Consider the following 19,032-nt stretch of genomic DNA (forward strand, 5'->3'; position numbering starts at 1 on the left):
TTAATTATTATATTATAAAGTAATTTAAATTAATTCTTAATAATCTTTAAATCTTTATAAAGGGCCCCTTTAATAATTATAAAGGTAATTAAATTTAGTTTTAAAGTTAAGTTATTAATTTATAAAGCATTAAGCTTAATACTTATTAATAAATTTAACATTTTATAATATTAATAAAAGGTTAATTATATTTTTTATATTAAAAAGTTATAAAGAAAATTCTTAAATATCTTAATTAATAATATATTAAATAAGCGTTTACTTTTTAATTTAATTAAGTTTATATATATTAATATATAATTCTTTATAAAAGCATTATTAATTTATTTTATAGCAAAGTATAATTTTAAAGATATTAAAGATTTATATAATTTTATATAATTTAAAAGATTTAATACGTTTTTTTTAAAAGTTTTTAATTATTTAAATAATTAAAAATATTTTATCTTTTTTAAAAGGTTTTAGCATTATAATTATTAATTTTTAATGCATTATATATTTAAATAAGTAAATAAATAGAAAATTAACATAAAAAGCATTAATGTAATTCTTATTAAAAAATAATCCCCATATTAAAACTTAATTACTTTTATTTAAGTTATAATTATTTATATTACTTTAAATTAAATAAATTAATTAAAAATATGGATTTAATTATAATTAATATTAATTAATATTGAATTTAATTAAATTATTTATATTAAGTAAGTATTAAGGTTAATTAAAGTTAATGAAAGTTATAAAAGTGCGCTACTTATTAATATGCGCTTTTTATTAATAAATTATGTTAATAAATTTATAATTTTAAAATTTTAAATAAAAAGGTTTATATAAAAGGCTTATATTAAAAGATTATAAAAATGCTATTAATTTAATTATTAATTTATATTTAAATAATTATTTTTTATTAACTTATTTTAATTAATATATTAAATTATAAGAATTAAAAATATATTAATTATAAAACATAAGTTAAGCTTTTAATATATTTAAAAATATTAAAGTATAATTAAATAATTAAATAAAAAGTAATATTTAATTTATAATTAAATTATAATATTTTTTATTTTTATTATATAATTACTTTTTAAAGCTTATATAAGAATTTAAAAAAAATATATTATAAATTAAGCTTTATTTACTATAATTAATTAATAAGCTTTAACTTTATTATAAATTAACTTTAAATATTTATTAAAAGGTATTTAAAAGGAGTTATAAATTATAATATTTAAAAAGTAAAATAAGCCTTAAAAAAACTTAACTTTAAATTTATCTTTTAAATATATACTTTATTATATAAAAAGGTTAAGTATAATATAAGCTTAATATAAGCATATATTATGGCTTAAATAATAGCTTAAGCTTATTATATAGCTCCTTTCTTACTTTTATATTACGCGCGGCAAGAATTAAACTCGGGGCTTTTATGGTTTTATATTAATTATATATTTATTATATATATAATTCTTTATTAATATATTATAATTATGCATAAGTTATATATATTAATTATAACGGGGCTTATTTATATTTTATTAAGGAAGTGCAAGCTATATATCCTTACCTTGCTTTATTAGCATTTATGTATTTTGCAGCGTTATAATGCATTAAGTTAACGTTATGTTATAATATGCATTAAGTGCAATATATATTAGCTATATGCTTAGCTTATTATTATTTGCTTATTATAATAATTATGGGTTATTAATTCTTTAATCTTGGTTTATATTATAATATAGTTATTTTATGCTTAAGTTTTTCTTATATTATAATTATAAAATATTGCAACCTTTCCTTAATAACTTTATTATATAATTATAATATTAATTGCTTATTATCATTATATATTTATAGCACCTTGCCTTACCTTAATTATTATTATTAATTAAATAATTTATTTTCATTATTACTTTATTCTTTTTTTAGCTTATGCTTAATGCATAGCCTTAATAATTTTAGTAAAAATATTCTTATTAATTAATAATACTTTTATAATTCCTTATTATTTATATTATAAACTTAACCTTTTAATTAATAACGCTTCCTTATATTATTAATAATAATATTTATATAATTTCTTATTATATTAACTTGCTTGCCTTATAATATACTTAACTTGCATTTAATAATATTTTTATTATGCTTAGCTTATACTTAACTTATGCTTATAATATAAATATATTAACCTTGCTATAATCTTAATATTAATAAGATAATGTTTATTAATAAATTTAATAAAAATTATAATAGTTAAGGTATTATTATTATTAATATTAAAAAAAAATCCGCTTTATTTATTTAATAATAATAATTAAGGCTTAAAAAGCCATTATATTATTAATAATTATCTTATTTTAAGTAATAATAATAATAATAATTAATAGCTTTTTATTATTAAGGAGTTTTTATATAAGGGCTGCATTTAAGTTTTAATTAATATTAATATCCTTTTTAAGTATATTTATAATATTTATAAAGATTTATATATTAATTATTATTATTATTATAACTTTTATTATTAATATAAGCGAAAGTTTGCTAAATTAATTATATTATATAATGCTTTTTATGCCTTTTTAAATATATATTATATTAATTATAAATATATTTTATATATATTTTAATATAAGGGTAAACTTAATATAATTAAGGGTAATATTGTTAAATTTATAGCTTCCTTTAATATTATTATATATATATTTAATTATTTGCTTGCCTTAGCTTAATAAAAACCTTTATTAATTATATTTATTTTTATCTTAATTATTTATATATATAAACCAGCCCTTATTATTAACCTTATTAATAATAATTGCATTATTTTAACTCCTTATACTTTTTAAGGTATATTTAATATAATAAAGCTTTTAATCCTTATTTATAATAATATTATTATATATTATAATCTTAATATACTTATAATAAATAGCTAGCTTTAATAGGTTATTTAAGATATAATTAATACTTTTAATATATTTTAAAGCAATATATAAAAGGTTAAATGCATTATAATAAATCTTAAAGTAAGGTTTACCCCTTTATATAAGTTTAACTTATAATAATAATAAAAATAAAAGCGTTTTAATTGCTTTAATGATTATTATTATTAAAAGTTTATTATAATGCTTAAGGTTATTTAAGTTATTACTTGCTTAATTTTTCATTCCTTGCGCCCTATATTTAACTTAAGCCGCCTTAATCTCTCTATGCATTCTTGCTAAGATGCTTAGCTAAGTTTAAGCAAGTTTTATTATTATAATTATACCTTAAGTCTTAACTTAAATAAGCATAAGCTATTTCTTTTTAAAAAGCATAAATACTATCATTATTGCTATTATTAAATAAGCCTTAATTATATATATAATAAGTTTAAGTAATAAGGAGCGTTATATTTTATTAATAATAATATAAATTTAATTCCCATTATTATATATATAACTTGCCTTTATTTTAACGTTATTTTAAAAGTATTATAATAAGATAATATATATTATACTTACTTAAATAAAGTAATAAGCAAAGGAATTTTAAGGGAATTATAAGTTTTTTATTTATTAAATAACTTAATTAAAGTATTATATTAAGTTTTATATAAGTTATTAATATATAAAAACGTATATTATTATAATTTAAATTATATTAAAAAAGAAAGTTAATTAAATTTAAAATAAGTATATAATAAATTTTAATTAATTAAGAGCGCTTATTTATAAATAAGGTTATAAGTTTAAATTTTATTATTATTACGTTTTATTTAATTTATTTAAAGCTTATATAAATAAAGCTGCTTTTTTAATTAAATAATATAATAAAAATAAACTACTTATCTTTATTTTATTTTTATTTATTACCCTTATTACTTTATACCTTACCTTTAAATAAGCTTATTAAGTTTAATGCAAGTTTACCTTATAATTACCTTAAATAAGCAATCCTTTATAAGTAATAACATCCCTTTATTATACTTTAAATAAGTTAAGGGCTATTAATTTTTATAAGTTTTTAAGGGGTTTTTATATTAATATATTTTAACCTTTTTATTTAATATAAACTTACCTTTTAAAGAAACTATTTTATAAGTACCTTAATATATTTTTAATTATTAAAATTTCCTTTATAAAGTATTTTTTATTTTAACCCTTATTTACTTTATTTAAAATTAATATAATACTTAATTAAATATTTATAAATATTTAAATAAATAGTAAATTCTTTATAATATGCTTAACTTAATTAATATTAAAAGTAAAATAAACCTAGCTTAATATATTTAAGATAATTATTTAAGGTATAAAAATATTTATTATAATATATTTTTAATATAATTAATTAAGCTTTTTTTTAATTAAGTAATTTAAAAATGCCTTAAAAATAGTTATATTTAATTATTAATATAAAACCTTTTTATTATTTAATAATATTTATTAATTACTCGCTCTTATTATTATTAAATAAAAATAATAATAGCTTAAATAATATTTATTTTAATTTAAAAATAGTTTAAAAATATAATTGCTTAGCTTTTAAAATTAATTATAAATATTATTATATTTAAAAAGCTTAAAATTACTTATATATTAAATTTATTTATTAATTAATTTAAGCTTTAATTAATCATTATTAAATCCTTATTATTTAACGTTATTTAATAAGTTAAGAAGTAATTAATTTAATTATTTTATAAAAAGATAATAATATTATATAAATATTTTTATACTTTTTAATTTATTTACTTTATATTATTATTTATTTTAAGGTAATATATTATAAATAAAAAGCATTTTATACTTATTTAAATGCATAAAAAAGCTTAAAACGCCTTTATTTAATTAAAGCCTTAATTATTAATAATAAATATAAGAAATTTATAATAATATTATTATAAAATAATAAAGTATTATATATAATTCTTTATAATTATAAAGTATATTACTTTTAAAAAAAATATTTTAAAAGGTAATTTATAATAATTATTAAGTAATATAAGCTATTTTTATAAGCTAGTAAGTTTATTATAAAGTTAATAAATATTTAAAATTAATAATAATTTAAAAAAGAGATAAGGCAAAGCAAGCCTTATTATAATTATTAATTAAGTTAAGTTTAATAATATATATTATAATTTCTAATAAAATATTAAATAGCTTGCAATATATTATTTTAATAAATATTATATAAAAAAACTTAAAAGGTTTCTTTTTATCTTAAATGCTTTATTATAAAAAAATTATAAGCTTATTATAATATTAATATAATAAATAATTCTTAATTTAAGAATTATAATTAACCTTAAAATTAAAGCATATTATATATATTAAAAATGTAATTAATAATTTAAATTATTATTTTAACTTTTTTAAGGAATTATCATTAATTAAATATAATTACTTTATAATAAATCTTATATTATAAATTTTATTAAACTTCTTTATTTTAAAGTATAATTAATATTAATTTATTAAATAGCTATAACCTTATAAATATAATAATATAAGCATTAAACATTATTATTAAAATTAATTAAAACATTTTAATTATATAATTTCTTTTTAAAATTATTTTATTTTAATTTTATTATAATAATATATTAAAATATTATATTTATATTTTTAAGTAATATTAAAAATTATAATAAAAAAAAGACAAAGTTTTAATTTATTAAGCTTACTTTTTTAAAAAGAGTTAAAGATTAATAAAGTATTTAAGGTTTTTATAATTTATAAATATTATAAATAAACGGGATATGCTTTAAAGCATAAGTAATTATACCTTTAAGGCCTTAAGTATTATTAATAGCTCTTTATTATAAATAATATAATTTTATTATATTAAAAAAAGCTTTATAAAGTAATAAGTAATTAAGTAAAAAGCTTTCCTTTTTTAAATTAATAAATATATATTAAGGGCTATTTTTAAGTAATTTATCTTTATTATTATACTTAAATTTAAATTTTATTCCGTTAAAATTAAAGCTTTTATAAACATTACCTTAAAATAATAAAAAACTTTATTCTTTTTACTTTCTTATTAAAAAAGGATTTCTTTAATAATAAGATAAAAAAAGGAGTTAATAATCTTAAAAAAGTTTTTAATAAAATTATAATAAAAGTTTATAAACCTTATAAACCTTTAAATATTATAAATTATTTATAATACCTTTTATTTTTAAATTATTTTAATCTTTTTTAAATTTACTTAAATACTTACTTTAATTATAATAATAAAGCTTAAGTACTTTACTTTCTTTATTATAAACTTATATTTATTTTAATTTAAGTTTAATTTAGTATTTTATAAGTAATATAATACCTTTTATACCTTTTTTATATAATTCCTTTTTAAGCTTAAAGAAAATATTAATATATTATTTAAGTATATTATTATATAAGTTTTTAAAATATTAATTAAAATTAAGTTAATATATTATTAAAATATAATAAATATATTAAATAAATTAAAAAGATAAATTAATTATTTCAATAACTTAAATTAAGTTTAAAATATTATTAAATGCTTTTATTTCTTTATTATTTATATTTAATAAAAGATTATATAAATATTTAGCTTTATAAATTATTAAGTATTAAAAAGGAAATATAATATCTTTTTAATAAAGAAAAAAGAATAATAATCTTATTAAGTTATTTTATTAACGGCATAATAATTTATATAAAATCATTACCCCTTATTTACTTTAAATATTAAAAGAATTAAGGCTATTATAAAAAAGGAGTTAATCCTTACTTAGCCTTTATTATAAAGTTTTATAACTTATTTTTATAATTTAAATAGTTAATCTTAAGGTATATTATATAATAAGCCTTATAATAATATTAATATAAACTTATCTTTTGCTAATAATAAATAAATATAATAATTAAATTAACCTTAATATAATAAAAAGGCAAAAGCTTATTTTTTATTAAAAAAGCTAATAAAGTTTTATACTTCCTTTAATAAAAGTTTAACCTTATATTACTTTATATTATTTTTTTTAAAGAATTATAGCTTAAAGAATTTATATAACCTTATTTAAGCTTATTTTTATTAAAGTAATATTTATTATTTTATTATAAAATAAATAATTTATTTATACTTTTATAGCTACTTTAAAAATTAATTAAGTTAAATTACTTATATTTTATTAATTCTTTTTTTTATAATTATTCCTTAAATTACGCTAATTATTATATAATTATAAGCTAGGTTTAATAAAACATTATAATAATATAATTAAGGTAAGCTTAATAAAAAGGGATAAGTTATATTTAAAATTATATAAGTTAAGATAAAAGCTTATTTTGCATTAATATTTAAGGAAAGCTATATTATATATATAATATATTAACTTTATAATAAGTTAATAATTATTTTTAAGGTTCTTAAGGTAAATAAAGCTATTAATTTTAATTTTATCTTTTATATTTATTATTTATTTATAATAATATAATAATTATATTTATTATTTACTTAAATAATAATAATATATTTATAATTTATAATGATAAAAATTAAAAAAAAAGGCTTATTTAATTTATTTTATATTTATTAATATTATTTTTATATAAATTAAGCTTATAAAAAAAGCTTATGCTTTTAAGTAAAACTTTACTTAAAAGCTAATTTTTTCCCTTAAGGTTAATAAAGTTTTTTTTATAAAGTATAATTAGCTTTATAATTTAAACTTAAGTTAATATAATTATAAAAAAAAGTTTATAATTTATTATAAAGTATTTTTATTAATTATAATATAAGCATGTTTTATATCCTTGCTAAGCCTTTCTTTTAAACTTAAACATTTAAGGTACCTTAGCTTAATTATTAATTAATTAAAAAAAAAGCACTTTATTATTTTTATAACCCTTTATTTTTAATGCCTTAATCCTTTATTATATTTATTATAATTATATTTATTATTATTATATTTATTATTATTATATTTTAATTTATTATTTATTACTTTTAATTTAAGAACTTTAAAAAGCATAAAAATAAGCTTATATATTATTAATGCTTAAGATTTTATACTTTTAACTTATAAGTAATTTAATAATATATATTTATTATTTTATTATAATTTATATATAAAATTAATGCCTTAATAACTTTATTATAAAATTATAAAGAAAGTTAATTATAAAAGTAATTTAGCTTTACTTTACTTAATTATTTAAAGTTTTTAATTTATATTATTAATTATTAAAAATAAATATAAAATTAAATAAAGTTATTATAATTTTATATTTAAAATATTTTAAGCTTAACTAAAGTAATTACTTATTAATATAAGTTTTTATAATAATGCTTTAAGTATTTAAAGAACTTATTTATATTAAAGCTATTTTAAAGCTTGCTTTACTTATAAAATACTATAATATATAATTATATCTTAGCAAATAACTAATTTTATAAAAAAATTTAATATTTTTAAAAACTTTTAATAAAGCTTATATTAATTTATAGCTTATATTATATTATAATTTTTTAAATTAAAAAGCTATCTTAATTATTATTAAATAAAGGCTTAATTAAAAGCAGCTTGCATTAAATTAAGAATAAATTAAAAGGGTTTATATATATTTTAAGCTTTATAAGTTAATAAAGTATTGCTATAAGGAGAGATATAATAGCATTATTATTAGCATTAATAAATATTATTATAAATAGTTAAGGGGGTTAAGGCGCTTTTTAAGTATTTTTATAGGTTAATATTAAAGTAAACTAAGAAATCCTTAATTATATATTTTATTAAAAAATTAATATTTTAAATATAAAGTTATTTATTATTATAATATAAATATTTTCTTTAATATAATTTAAACGTTATAATTTAATATTATAAATTAACCCTAAATATTTATTAAAAAGTATTTAAAAGGAATTATAAATTATAATATTTAAAAAATAAGTTAAGCTTTAAAAAAGCTTAATTTTAAATTTATTTTTTAAGTATATACCTTATTATATAAAAGGGTTAAATGTAATATAAGCTTAATATAAATATATATTACGGCTTAAGTAATAACTTAAGCTTATTATAAACCTTATAAAAATAATCTTTAATATAAATATAAATAAAAAATAAATTTCTTTCTTTATATTTTAAATATAAACCTTATTTAAGCACTTTATAATAAATAATTTAAGGTTAACTTATAATAATTATAAAAATTAAGTTATTAATTATTAATAATATTTTATATTTATTTAATTAACTTTAAGCTTTTATTATATAAATTAATTAATTAAATTAAATAAAAATTTTTATTATTTATTTTATAATATTATTATAATATAATTAATAATAATAATAATATTTTATTTACGTAAAGCTATTATATATATATATATATATATATATATAAAGCTTGTTAATTAACATGCAGTTCCTTTATAAATTTACTTATATTAAAAAAACTATACTTTAAAGCTAAATAAAAATTAATATACTTCTTAATTCCTTTAATTAAAAGCTTTTCCTTTAATTTTTCTTAAGATTTATAAAGCCCTTCCTTACTCCTTTCTTTTAATAATTCTTTTTTTTAATTTTAATCTTAATAAAAGTTGCTTTTTATAAGTAAATCCCTTATAATTACTTAATAAAAGGTTATTACTTTCTTATTAAGAGTTATAGCTATTTTAATATAGGGTTATAAAGCTATCTTTATTAATATAAGGCTTTTAATAAAGTTAATTAAGGCTTATAATAAGGCTTATTTATTAATTAATTTTTAAAGGCTTTTTATAAAAAGGTTTTATTATAAGGTATATTTTAAGGCGTTATTAGCTTAAAGTTTTAAGGGCCTAGGGCTTTCTTTAAGTACTTATTTTTATTAGCTTTAATAAAGTTTTTAAAGCCCTAGGTATAAGCCCCTTTTTTAATTAGGGGGGTTGTAAATAGGTAGGCTGCGATTTATTATAGCATAGTTAAAGGGAAAATTCTTAAAAAAGGTTTTAGCAGCCATAATAAGGTTTAAACTTATGCTTTTTATAAAGAAAAGCTAAATGCATAACTAGTGCGCCACGCAACCTATAATATAATTAAGTTAAACTTAACATATTTTTATTTAAAAGAATTTTTAAATATAAAATAAATTTTTTTTAAAATTTTTTTTAATTATTTTTTAAATATTTTTATAAAATTAATATAAAACAAAAATTAATTATAAAAAGTTTTTAATTAATTAAATATTTAAAAAAATTAAGCTTTTTTAATATTAATTACTTTTTTATTTATTATAAATTTAACTTTTATTTTTATTAATTAAATTATTAAATATTTTTAAAATAAAAATTTATTAAAATAAAAAAAAGCTTAATAAATTATTATTATTATTTTTAAATCTTATTATATTAAGTTTTATATAATTATATTATAAGTTTATAATATAAAATAAATTAAAATATATATTATAAATTAATAAAAAATTAATATAAAAAATATTAATATAATTTTTATTAAAAATAATTCCTTTATTAAAATTTAATTACTTTTATTAATATAATAATTATTTATATTATTTTAAATTAATTAAATTAAATAAAAATAAAAAATTAAATATAATTAATATTTATTAATATTAAATATAATTAATTGCTTTATATTAAATAAATATTATAAATAATAAAAGTTAATAAATATTATAAAAATATATTATTTAATAATAAATTATATTTTTAATAATTATTATTATAATTTATAATTATAAATTATAATTTTATAATTATAAAAGTTTAATATAATATTATAATATAATTAATAAATATATTAAATAGCTTTTATATAATAATAAATATAAAAAATATAAATTTAATTTTTATTAATACTTTTTTATTTATTTATAAAAAGCTTTATATTTCCTTTAAACTTAAAATAAGCTTAATTAATAATAATTATATTTATTAATTTAATAAAAAGCTTTTCTTTATAAATAATTAAGCTTAAAAAAGCTATATAATATTTTAATTCTTATATTAAGTTTTTTTTAAGTTATAGCTTTTTTAAGTTTTCCTTAATAAATAAATAAATATAAATATTATTAATTATATAAAATTATAAAATAATTTAAAATATTAAAAAGAATTATCTTTTTATATAATAAAAATAATATTTAATATTTTTATAAGTATTTTTTAAAATATATTTTAAAGATTTAAACTTTAAATATTAATTATATTAATAATAAAATTAAATAAATTACTTTTTAAAGGCTTAATAATTTATAATAAATTAAAATATTTCTTTAATTTTTTTATTTATAAATATTTTTTAATAATTAATAAACTTATTATATAATATTAATAAAAATATATATATTTTATATTTTATTATAATTAAATTATATATTTATATTTTATTATAATTAAATTATATATTTATATTTTTTAAAATATATTTATTAAATATTTAAATGCTTTTAATTTTATAATATTTAAATATTTATATTAAAAAATTACTTTATTAATAAATAAACTCTTTTTAAATAAATATAATATTTTTTTATATATTAAAAAAGCTTTAAATTTTATTTTATTAATAATTAAAAAAATATTATTTATAAATATTTATAAAATAATAAAAAGTTAATTTATTTTATTATTTTAAAATATTCTTTTTATAATTATTTAAATAAATTAAATTTTTTAAAATATAAAATAATATTTTTAAAATATATTATAAAGTTATTTACTTAAATAAATATTAATTAATAAATAATAATTAATAACTTTTAATTTTATAATTATATATAATTATTAATAATTAAAATTATATTTATTAAGTTTAATATTATTAAATATTTTAAATAATATTTTTTAAATTTTTAAATTAATAATACAATATTTTTATAATTATTAATTAATTATTTATATTAATTATTTAATTAATTTTAATATTTTTAATATATTATTTAAATTATAAATTTTAAAAAACTTAAATTTATATTTAAAAATTAATTTTATTTTTAATAATAATATTCTTTAATTTTTAAATTTAATTTTTATTTTAAATAAGCTTTTTTTAAAAATATATAAAAATAATTAAAAAAGATATAAAGATAAATATATATAAAATAACTTTTTTACTTTAAAATATTTATTTTAAAAAAACTTAATTATTATACTTTATTTTATATAAATTAATTATATCTTTATATAATATTTTAAAATTTTTAATAATATAAAGTTTTTTATTTTTATTTTTATAATTTTTTATAAATTATAATTTATTAATTTTTAATATTAATTTTATTTAAACTTATAATATTTAAAATTATTATTTATTTTTATTTATTTTTATATTTAATTATAAAATATTAATTATATTAATTTAATTTTTTAAATTATTTATATAAAGTTTAAAAATTATATAATAATATTATAAGCTTGCTTTATATTTTTAAAGCTAAAAATACTTAAATAAAATTTATATTTAAAGTATAAAGAAAGAAGTTTGCTTTTTATTTATATTTATATTAAAGCTTATTTTTATAAGATTAAAGCTTATTAATTAATTATATTAAATATAAGCTTAAATTATAATAAATAATATTTTATATTTTTAAAAATCTTTTTAAAATATTTTTAATTATAATTCTTTTTATTAATTAATTTATATATAAGCCTTTTTAATTAAATATATAATTATAAAGTTTTTTATATTTTTAATAAAATTATATTATTTTATTATTAATATTTTAATTATAAAATTTTTATAAATTATTATATAATTTTTATAATAATTTAATTATTTAATAATATATTAATTTATATATAAAATTTAATATTTATAATAATTATTTAATAAATTATTATATAATTTTTATAATAATTTAATTATTTAATAATATATTAATTTATATATAAAATTTAATATTTATAATAATTATTTAATAAACCTTTTTAATATTTATTATTTTTTATTATATATTATTTTAAATTACTTATATTAAAATAACTATTAAAAGGATTTCACGGTAATGTAATTTCCCTAATGATTTCCCTTGCAACACTAGCAGCAGCCCTTTGCTTTTCCTTTTACCTAAATAATTAGCAGCAAAATTACGAAAGAAATGCAGCAAAGTTGCGAAAACATACCTATAGCTTAAATACAAGGGGTTATAATAAAATAACCGCAATTACCATAGCGCTTAATATAATTATAATAAAAATAAATATTATTTAAAATGCAACCCTAAGTAATAATAATAGTAAAAAAATAACTAAGGGTTATAATGAATTTATTAAAAACTTACTTTAACATTTTAAAGGTTTAAATATAAGTTAAGATATAATTAAGCTTAATTATATTTATAAATATTACCTTAAAGGCCTTAAAAGATTATAGCAAAATTATTAATAATGCTTTTTATAATAATTAAGGTAGTGCCCTTAAAGCTAAATTTCTTAAAGATTATAATATTAACACGGCAATGCTTTTAAGAAAATATTAAAATTACTTGAAAATTATTATTATTATTATTAATTTCATTAAGGAACTTAATAAGGTTATTAAAGATTATAAAATAAAAGCAAAAATATTAATTTAAGGCTTTAATTATATCTTTAATATTATTTAATATAATAAAGATTATAAATAAATTATAAAAATAATAATAAAAATATAAAGCTAAGAAATATTAAGGAAAGGCTATAAAAGGGTTGTAATATTATTATAAAGTACTTAAGTACTTTATAAAATTGCTAATAACTAAGAACTTATTTAAGGAATAATATATTATTAAAGAAAAAAGGAAGAAAAATAAATAAGGGGTTATAGCTATTTATGCTTTTTAGCTTAAATTTTACTACTTATATAAATAATTTTTTATTATCTTTTTATTTAAAAAATAATAAATAAATAAGTTAAAAACTTTATAAGAGAATTATAAAATTTAAAAAAATTTCCCTTTTTAAGGATTTTTAAGTATAGGTATAATGCTTATATTACTTAATATAACGTAAATAGGTAGTTATATTATTATAAAAAGATTGCAACATAAGGGTTTTTTTAACTATTTAACATAGTTTTTCCTTATAAGTAAATTAGCAAAGAAATTATATATTAAATGGTTTTTAGCTAATAATAATTTAAAATAACGTAAATAAATTATTATTATTATTATTATATTAAAATAAGTTTTAATTAAAACTTTTAATATTATAATTAAATAAATTTCTTATTATTTAAAAAAATTGTTTTTTTATTAAATATTATTTAAAGTTAAATATTTATTATAATTTAAATTTATACTTATAATAATTAATTAATAAGCTTTAACTTTATAAAAATAAACTTTAATATAAATATAAATAAAAAATAAATCTTGTTTTTATATTTTAAATATTAACTTTATTTAAATACCTTTATTTTTATAAATTTAAAGTTAATTTATAATATATATTTAAAGTTTTTTTATATTATAAACTTATAATATAATTATATAAAGTTTAATATAATAAAACTTAAAAAAATTAATAATTTATTAACCTTTTTTTTATTTTAAAAAGCTTTTATTTTAAGAAAGTTTAATAACTTAATTAATTAAAAAATAAAAGTTAAGTTTATAATAAATAAAAAAGTAAATTAATATTAAAAGAACTTAATTTTTTTAAATATTTAATTAATTAAAACTTTTTATAATTAATTCTTATTTTATATTAATTTTATAAAACTATTTAAAAAGTAATTAAAAAGCTTTTTAAAAAAGATTTATTTTATATTTAAGAATTTTTTTAATTAAAAATATATTAAACTTAGCTTAATTATATTATAATAATATTATAAAAAATAATAATAATTTTTTTTACTTATTTTAATTAACTTTTTTATATAATTAAGGCTTAAGCTTAATTAAATAATTATAAAATATTACTTATAATTAATAAATTTATTATTTTAATAAAAATAAAACTTAATTATAAGAAATAATTAAAAATATTTAAAGCTTTTTACTTTACCTTATAATAATATAAAGGCATTTTTAATATTATAATAATAAAGAATAATATTTAACCTTAAAATAATAAAGCAATAAATATTAATATTATAATAATTTTAATAAAAAAAGTTAAATATTATATTTATAATTAATTTAATTATTATAAATATAATTATTTAAATTATTATAAAAAAACTTATATATAGCTTTTATTAATTAAGCTTAATAAAAAAAAGCACTTAATTAAGGTTATTTTTAATATATAATTTTTTTTATAAGATAAGGTTTAAAATAATATTAATTTAATATTAACTTAAGCTTAAAGCAAGTTAGTTAATATTAATTAATTTAATATTATAAAATCTTTAAGATTTAAAAACTTTTTATTAATAAAGTAAATTATTTATAATTAAATATTAATTAATTATAAATTATATAATAAATTTATAAACTTAAAGTTTTAAATAAAAAAGCTTATATAAAAGGCATAAATTAAAAGATTTTAAGAATATTATTAATTTAATTATTAGCTTATATTTAAATAATTATTTTTTATTAACTTACTTTAATTAATATATTAAATTATAAAGTATAAAAAAAATAAAATTATAATAATATATAAGCTAGCTTAATAATATAATTAAAGTATTATAAGTTAATTAAATAATTAAGTAAAAGGCAATATTTAATTTATAATTAAAGTAATGCTTTTTTTATTTTTTTATTATATAATTAATCCTTTAAAAAGCCCTTTTACAGCCTTAATTTAAGGAAAGGGGATATATTATGGTTTAAACTTATACTTATAATAATTAATTAATAGGCTTTAGCTTTATAAGAATAAGCTTTAATATAAATATAAACAAAAAATAAACCTTTTCCTTTATACTTTAAATATTAACTTTATTTAAGCACCTTTATTTTTGCGAGTTTAAGGTTAGCTTATAATAATATTTAATTATATAAAGATTTTTTTTTATATTTTTATTAATAAATACTTAATATTTTTAATAAAAAAAGATTTTTTTAATAAATATATAATTTAAGTTTTTATATATTAATTTATAACTTAAATTTATAATTTTAATTATTAAGCTTTAATAAAATATTATAAGTTTTTTTTATATTTAAGTAATTAAATATATTATTTAATAACTTAAAGTAATAAAACTTTTAATTATTAAAGTTTATATTATTTTTATAATAAAATCCTTATATTATATAATTATTTTTAATTATTAATATAATAATTTTTTAATTATTAATTATTTTAATTTTAGCTTATTATAAGGGCTGGTTTTAATTTATAAATCTTAATGCTTAAGGCATTTATTATGATGTTGATTATTCCTTAGTGAATTTAGGTGAATTTACCATCTTCCTAATGAATTTACTGCTTCCATAGTGAATTTACCATGCACCCATCTAATCACGGTACATTTACTGTTGGTTGGATCTGACAGATTGCATAAGAGAGTAATGTACCGGTGCACCATCCGCTTTTGCGGGTGCGAATATTCATCACTGGAAGTGTTTGTACCTGGCTACCCTGCCCTACCAGCCCTGCCAGCCAAAGCTGTGTGAAGCATCCCTGTCGATGACATCCTGTTCCAGGTGCCCCGCCATCAAAGCTTCAAATGCTATCTCTCTCCAGTCACTTGGGCCACTGTTACCAAGAATCGGGGAACTTTAGTGCCCCATCTGAGCCTCAACCTCAACCCCAACTCAGTCTTGCCCTGCTCCTCGTCTCCAACTTGCAATTTGCTCTCTGCAAATCTGCCAACAGCCTGTGGCATTTCGACAACTGCCATCACAAAATGGCTGACGACCTGATCCAGAGCTCTATGGCTGGCGCGCAGCCTGTGCCGGCCAACTTCAATGCCAATGATGCAGATAATCTTGAGGATGTAAGCCCTCCACTACAACCAGGTTTGGCAATCTGGGGAAGACGTGCCGACGACATGCCTAGGGCCTACCTGACTGACCCGTGGCCACTAGATTGAAAAGCAATTTGCTGTCAAGGGTAGGGTGTATATCTGCCTGCCAGACAACGGCCCAGTCCCACGACCTTGACCCAGACAGGATCTGACATGCCTCTCCATAGCTGTCCAACATCTCGAGACATACTGGGCCATCCTAGAAAAGGTGAAGGGCAGTACCCTCCGCCTGACCAAGATTGACGACGAAATCTATGACCACCTCTGCAAAGACTTCCCCGAGTTCGACCCTGCCGAGACGATAGATGAGAACAAGCTCAAGAGCCCCACGGCAAAGAAGCGGTGGCGTGATTTCATGATGGCATACGAGAAAAGGGTCGACGACTACAGCTTTGGCACCATGCTGCGCTCAAGTCCAAAGGAGGAATACACACAGCACGGCACAATCTTTGGTGAGTCGGCTGGACACTGCTCCTGCTCCTGCTCCTGCTCCTGCTCCCTACGCGTCCATCTGCACCCCGACTCAGCGATATCGGCATCTTACAATGCCGCTATCCCCTCCAGCTCAAGTTACCGAGGACAGGAGATCTCTTCCCTGTCGCGGCACAAGCATCTGAGGAAGCCAGGTCATTTGATATGGTCAGGCGGTTAGATGAGCAGATGCTAACCTTCAACAGTGCCTCGCATGCAGTTTTATGCCGTGGAGATTGCAAGAAACCGGAAAGGACTGAACGACTGGATCTATGAAAAGAACCAAGCGGAGAAGAAGACGGAAACGAAGTGAAGGATTATGATTGGTGTCTTAGGAACACTCTCATCTCTGTTCTCAACGGGTTCTGCGGACACATTTGTACCACGCCATCTTGACTCAGATTCACAAGTACAGTGTGTGCATGGTGCTGAACTGTTCTAGCAAACTCGAGCAGACAGATTGCTTGACCAACTCACTACCCAGTCCCTTGCCCGATTACTGCCGCTCTTGAAGCAGCTCTTGTACTCTTCTTGGGCCTATCATTGTCGGAACTGCACCAGACATGCACTGGCGACACAGAAGAGAAAGAACAGATGAAACTTGAACTAGTCTAGCCCGCCCAAACCTTGATTGCATATAAGATGGCACAACTATGGTGTCTTGGCTGCACAACAGAGAGTGTTGTTCTCGAACAATCACCACGATTCTTCCGCTGAACGGCACTCACGGTTGAGGCCGCAACGAAGCGTTCCGCAGAATGATGTGTACTGTGCTCCATCCCGGTCGCCCACTCCTGGGCCCGCCAGTCCACCAAGAAGTATCGGGATGTTGCATCTCCTTGACAACTTCGAAGTGTTGTTAGTGACAATGATACAAAGGGGATAGGCATCCGTGTGGAGAAATGCGTACTGTTCAGCAAGACACTCAAAAACTTGGTCAGACCATTTCCTCGACGACAACTGTAGGGAGGGGTCGCTGGACAGTCGACGTCTTGGGCATGGTCATGGAGCTTTGGGCGACGACAGCGCTGTCCCACTCTGTGACCGGCATGGTAACATCGTCGTCCGTGTCTGGGTTGCAGACGAGCCCGCAAAAATAAGCATTTAGACAGATGCCACATGAAGACAGGGGAGAGAAGGTCCTCTTCGTGTCGCTCCACATATCCTTCCAAAATGTCTTGGTAAAGATGTTGAGGAAAGACATGAAGAGAGCCTTGACACCAGTCCAGGCGAGCCTGACCAGCCTGATCCACAAACTAGTTGTCTTATGGGTGTGCTCCGGATCATTGGGGATGAGCCGTCTAGCACGTGCCGCCATCAGACTTTCGTGGACACCACGCCATATGAGAAGCGTAAACACAATGACCCTGGTCGTCTAAGCGTCAGTGCTGGACAGTACCACAGTGGAAGGTGCAGTAGAGCCTTCAAAACAGAGTGGACAAAATCTTGGAGAATAATACGAAGAATTGGAGGGGCTTACACCGCGACTATTATGATGTATACTGAAACCATAGGATGCTGGACAGGGCGGTCGCCGGGCCCTGGTATCCTGGGGTGTGGTGTGCTGCTATTGACGGCCCCGGGGCCATCTGTCGCGGCTTTGACGACGGCGGAAATCAACCCAGTTGCATTGGACTTCTCCATTTCGAAGGCTTGTGCTCTTCTTGTGGTGGAAATGTGAA

General features: G+C 17.2%; 2 protein-coding genes across 2 annotated transcripts; one reads left to right on the forward strand and one right to left on the reverse strand.

Moving 5' to 3' along the window:
• Window positions 1-16,759: 16,759 nt before the first annotated feature.
• INS49_002062 (uncharacterized protein) lies at window positions 16,760-17,663 on the forward strand (the record flags this gene model as incomplete). Its single annotated transcript, XM_043162880.1, has 4 exons — window positions 16,760-16,849; window positions 16,941-16,965; window positions 17,047-17,331; window positions 17,557-17,663. The coding sequence occupies 4 exons, from the start codon at window positions 16,760-16,762 to the stop codon at window positions 17,661-17,663; spliced, it is 507 nt and encodes a 168-aa protein (XP_043031386.1).
• A 624-nt stretch (window positions 17,664-18,287) lies between these two features.
• INS49_002063 (uncharacterized protein) lies at window positions 18,288-18,994 on the reverse strand (the record flags this gene model as incomplete). Its single annotated transcript, XM_043162881.1, has 2 exons — window positions 18,288-18,717; window positions 18,831-18,994. 2 exons carry the CDS (start codon window positions 18,992-18,994, stop codon window positions 18,288-18,290), a joined length of 594 nt encoding a protein of 197 aa, XP_043031387.1.
• Between the last annotated feature and the right edge of the window lie 38 nt (window positions 18,995-19,032).

The sequence above is a fragment of the Diaporthe citri genome, assembly GCF_014595645.1.
Source record: "Diaporthe citri strain NFHF-8-4 chromosome Unknown scaffold_1, whole genome shotgun sequence".
Lineage (NCBI taxonomy): Eukaryota > Fungi > Ascomycota > Sordariomycetes > Diaporthales > Diaporthaceae > Diaporthe > Diaporthe citri.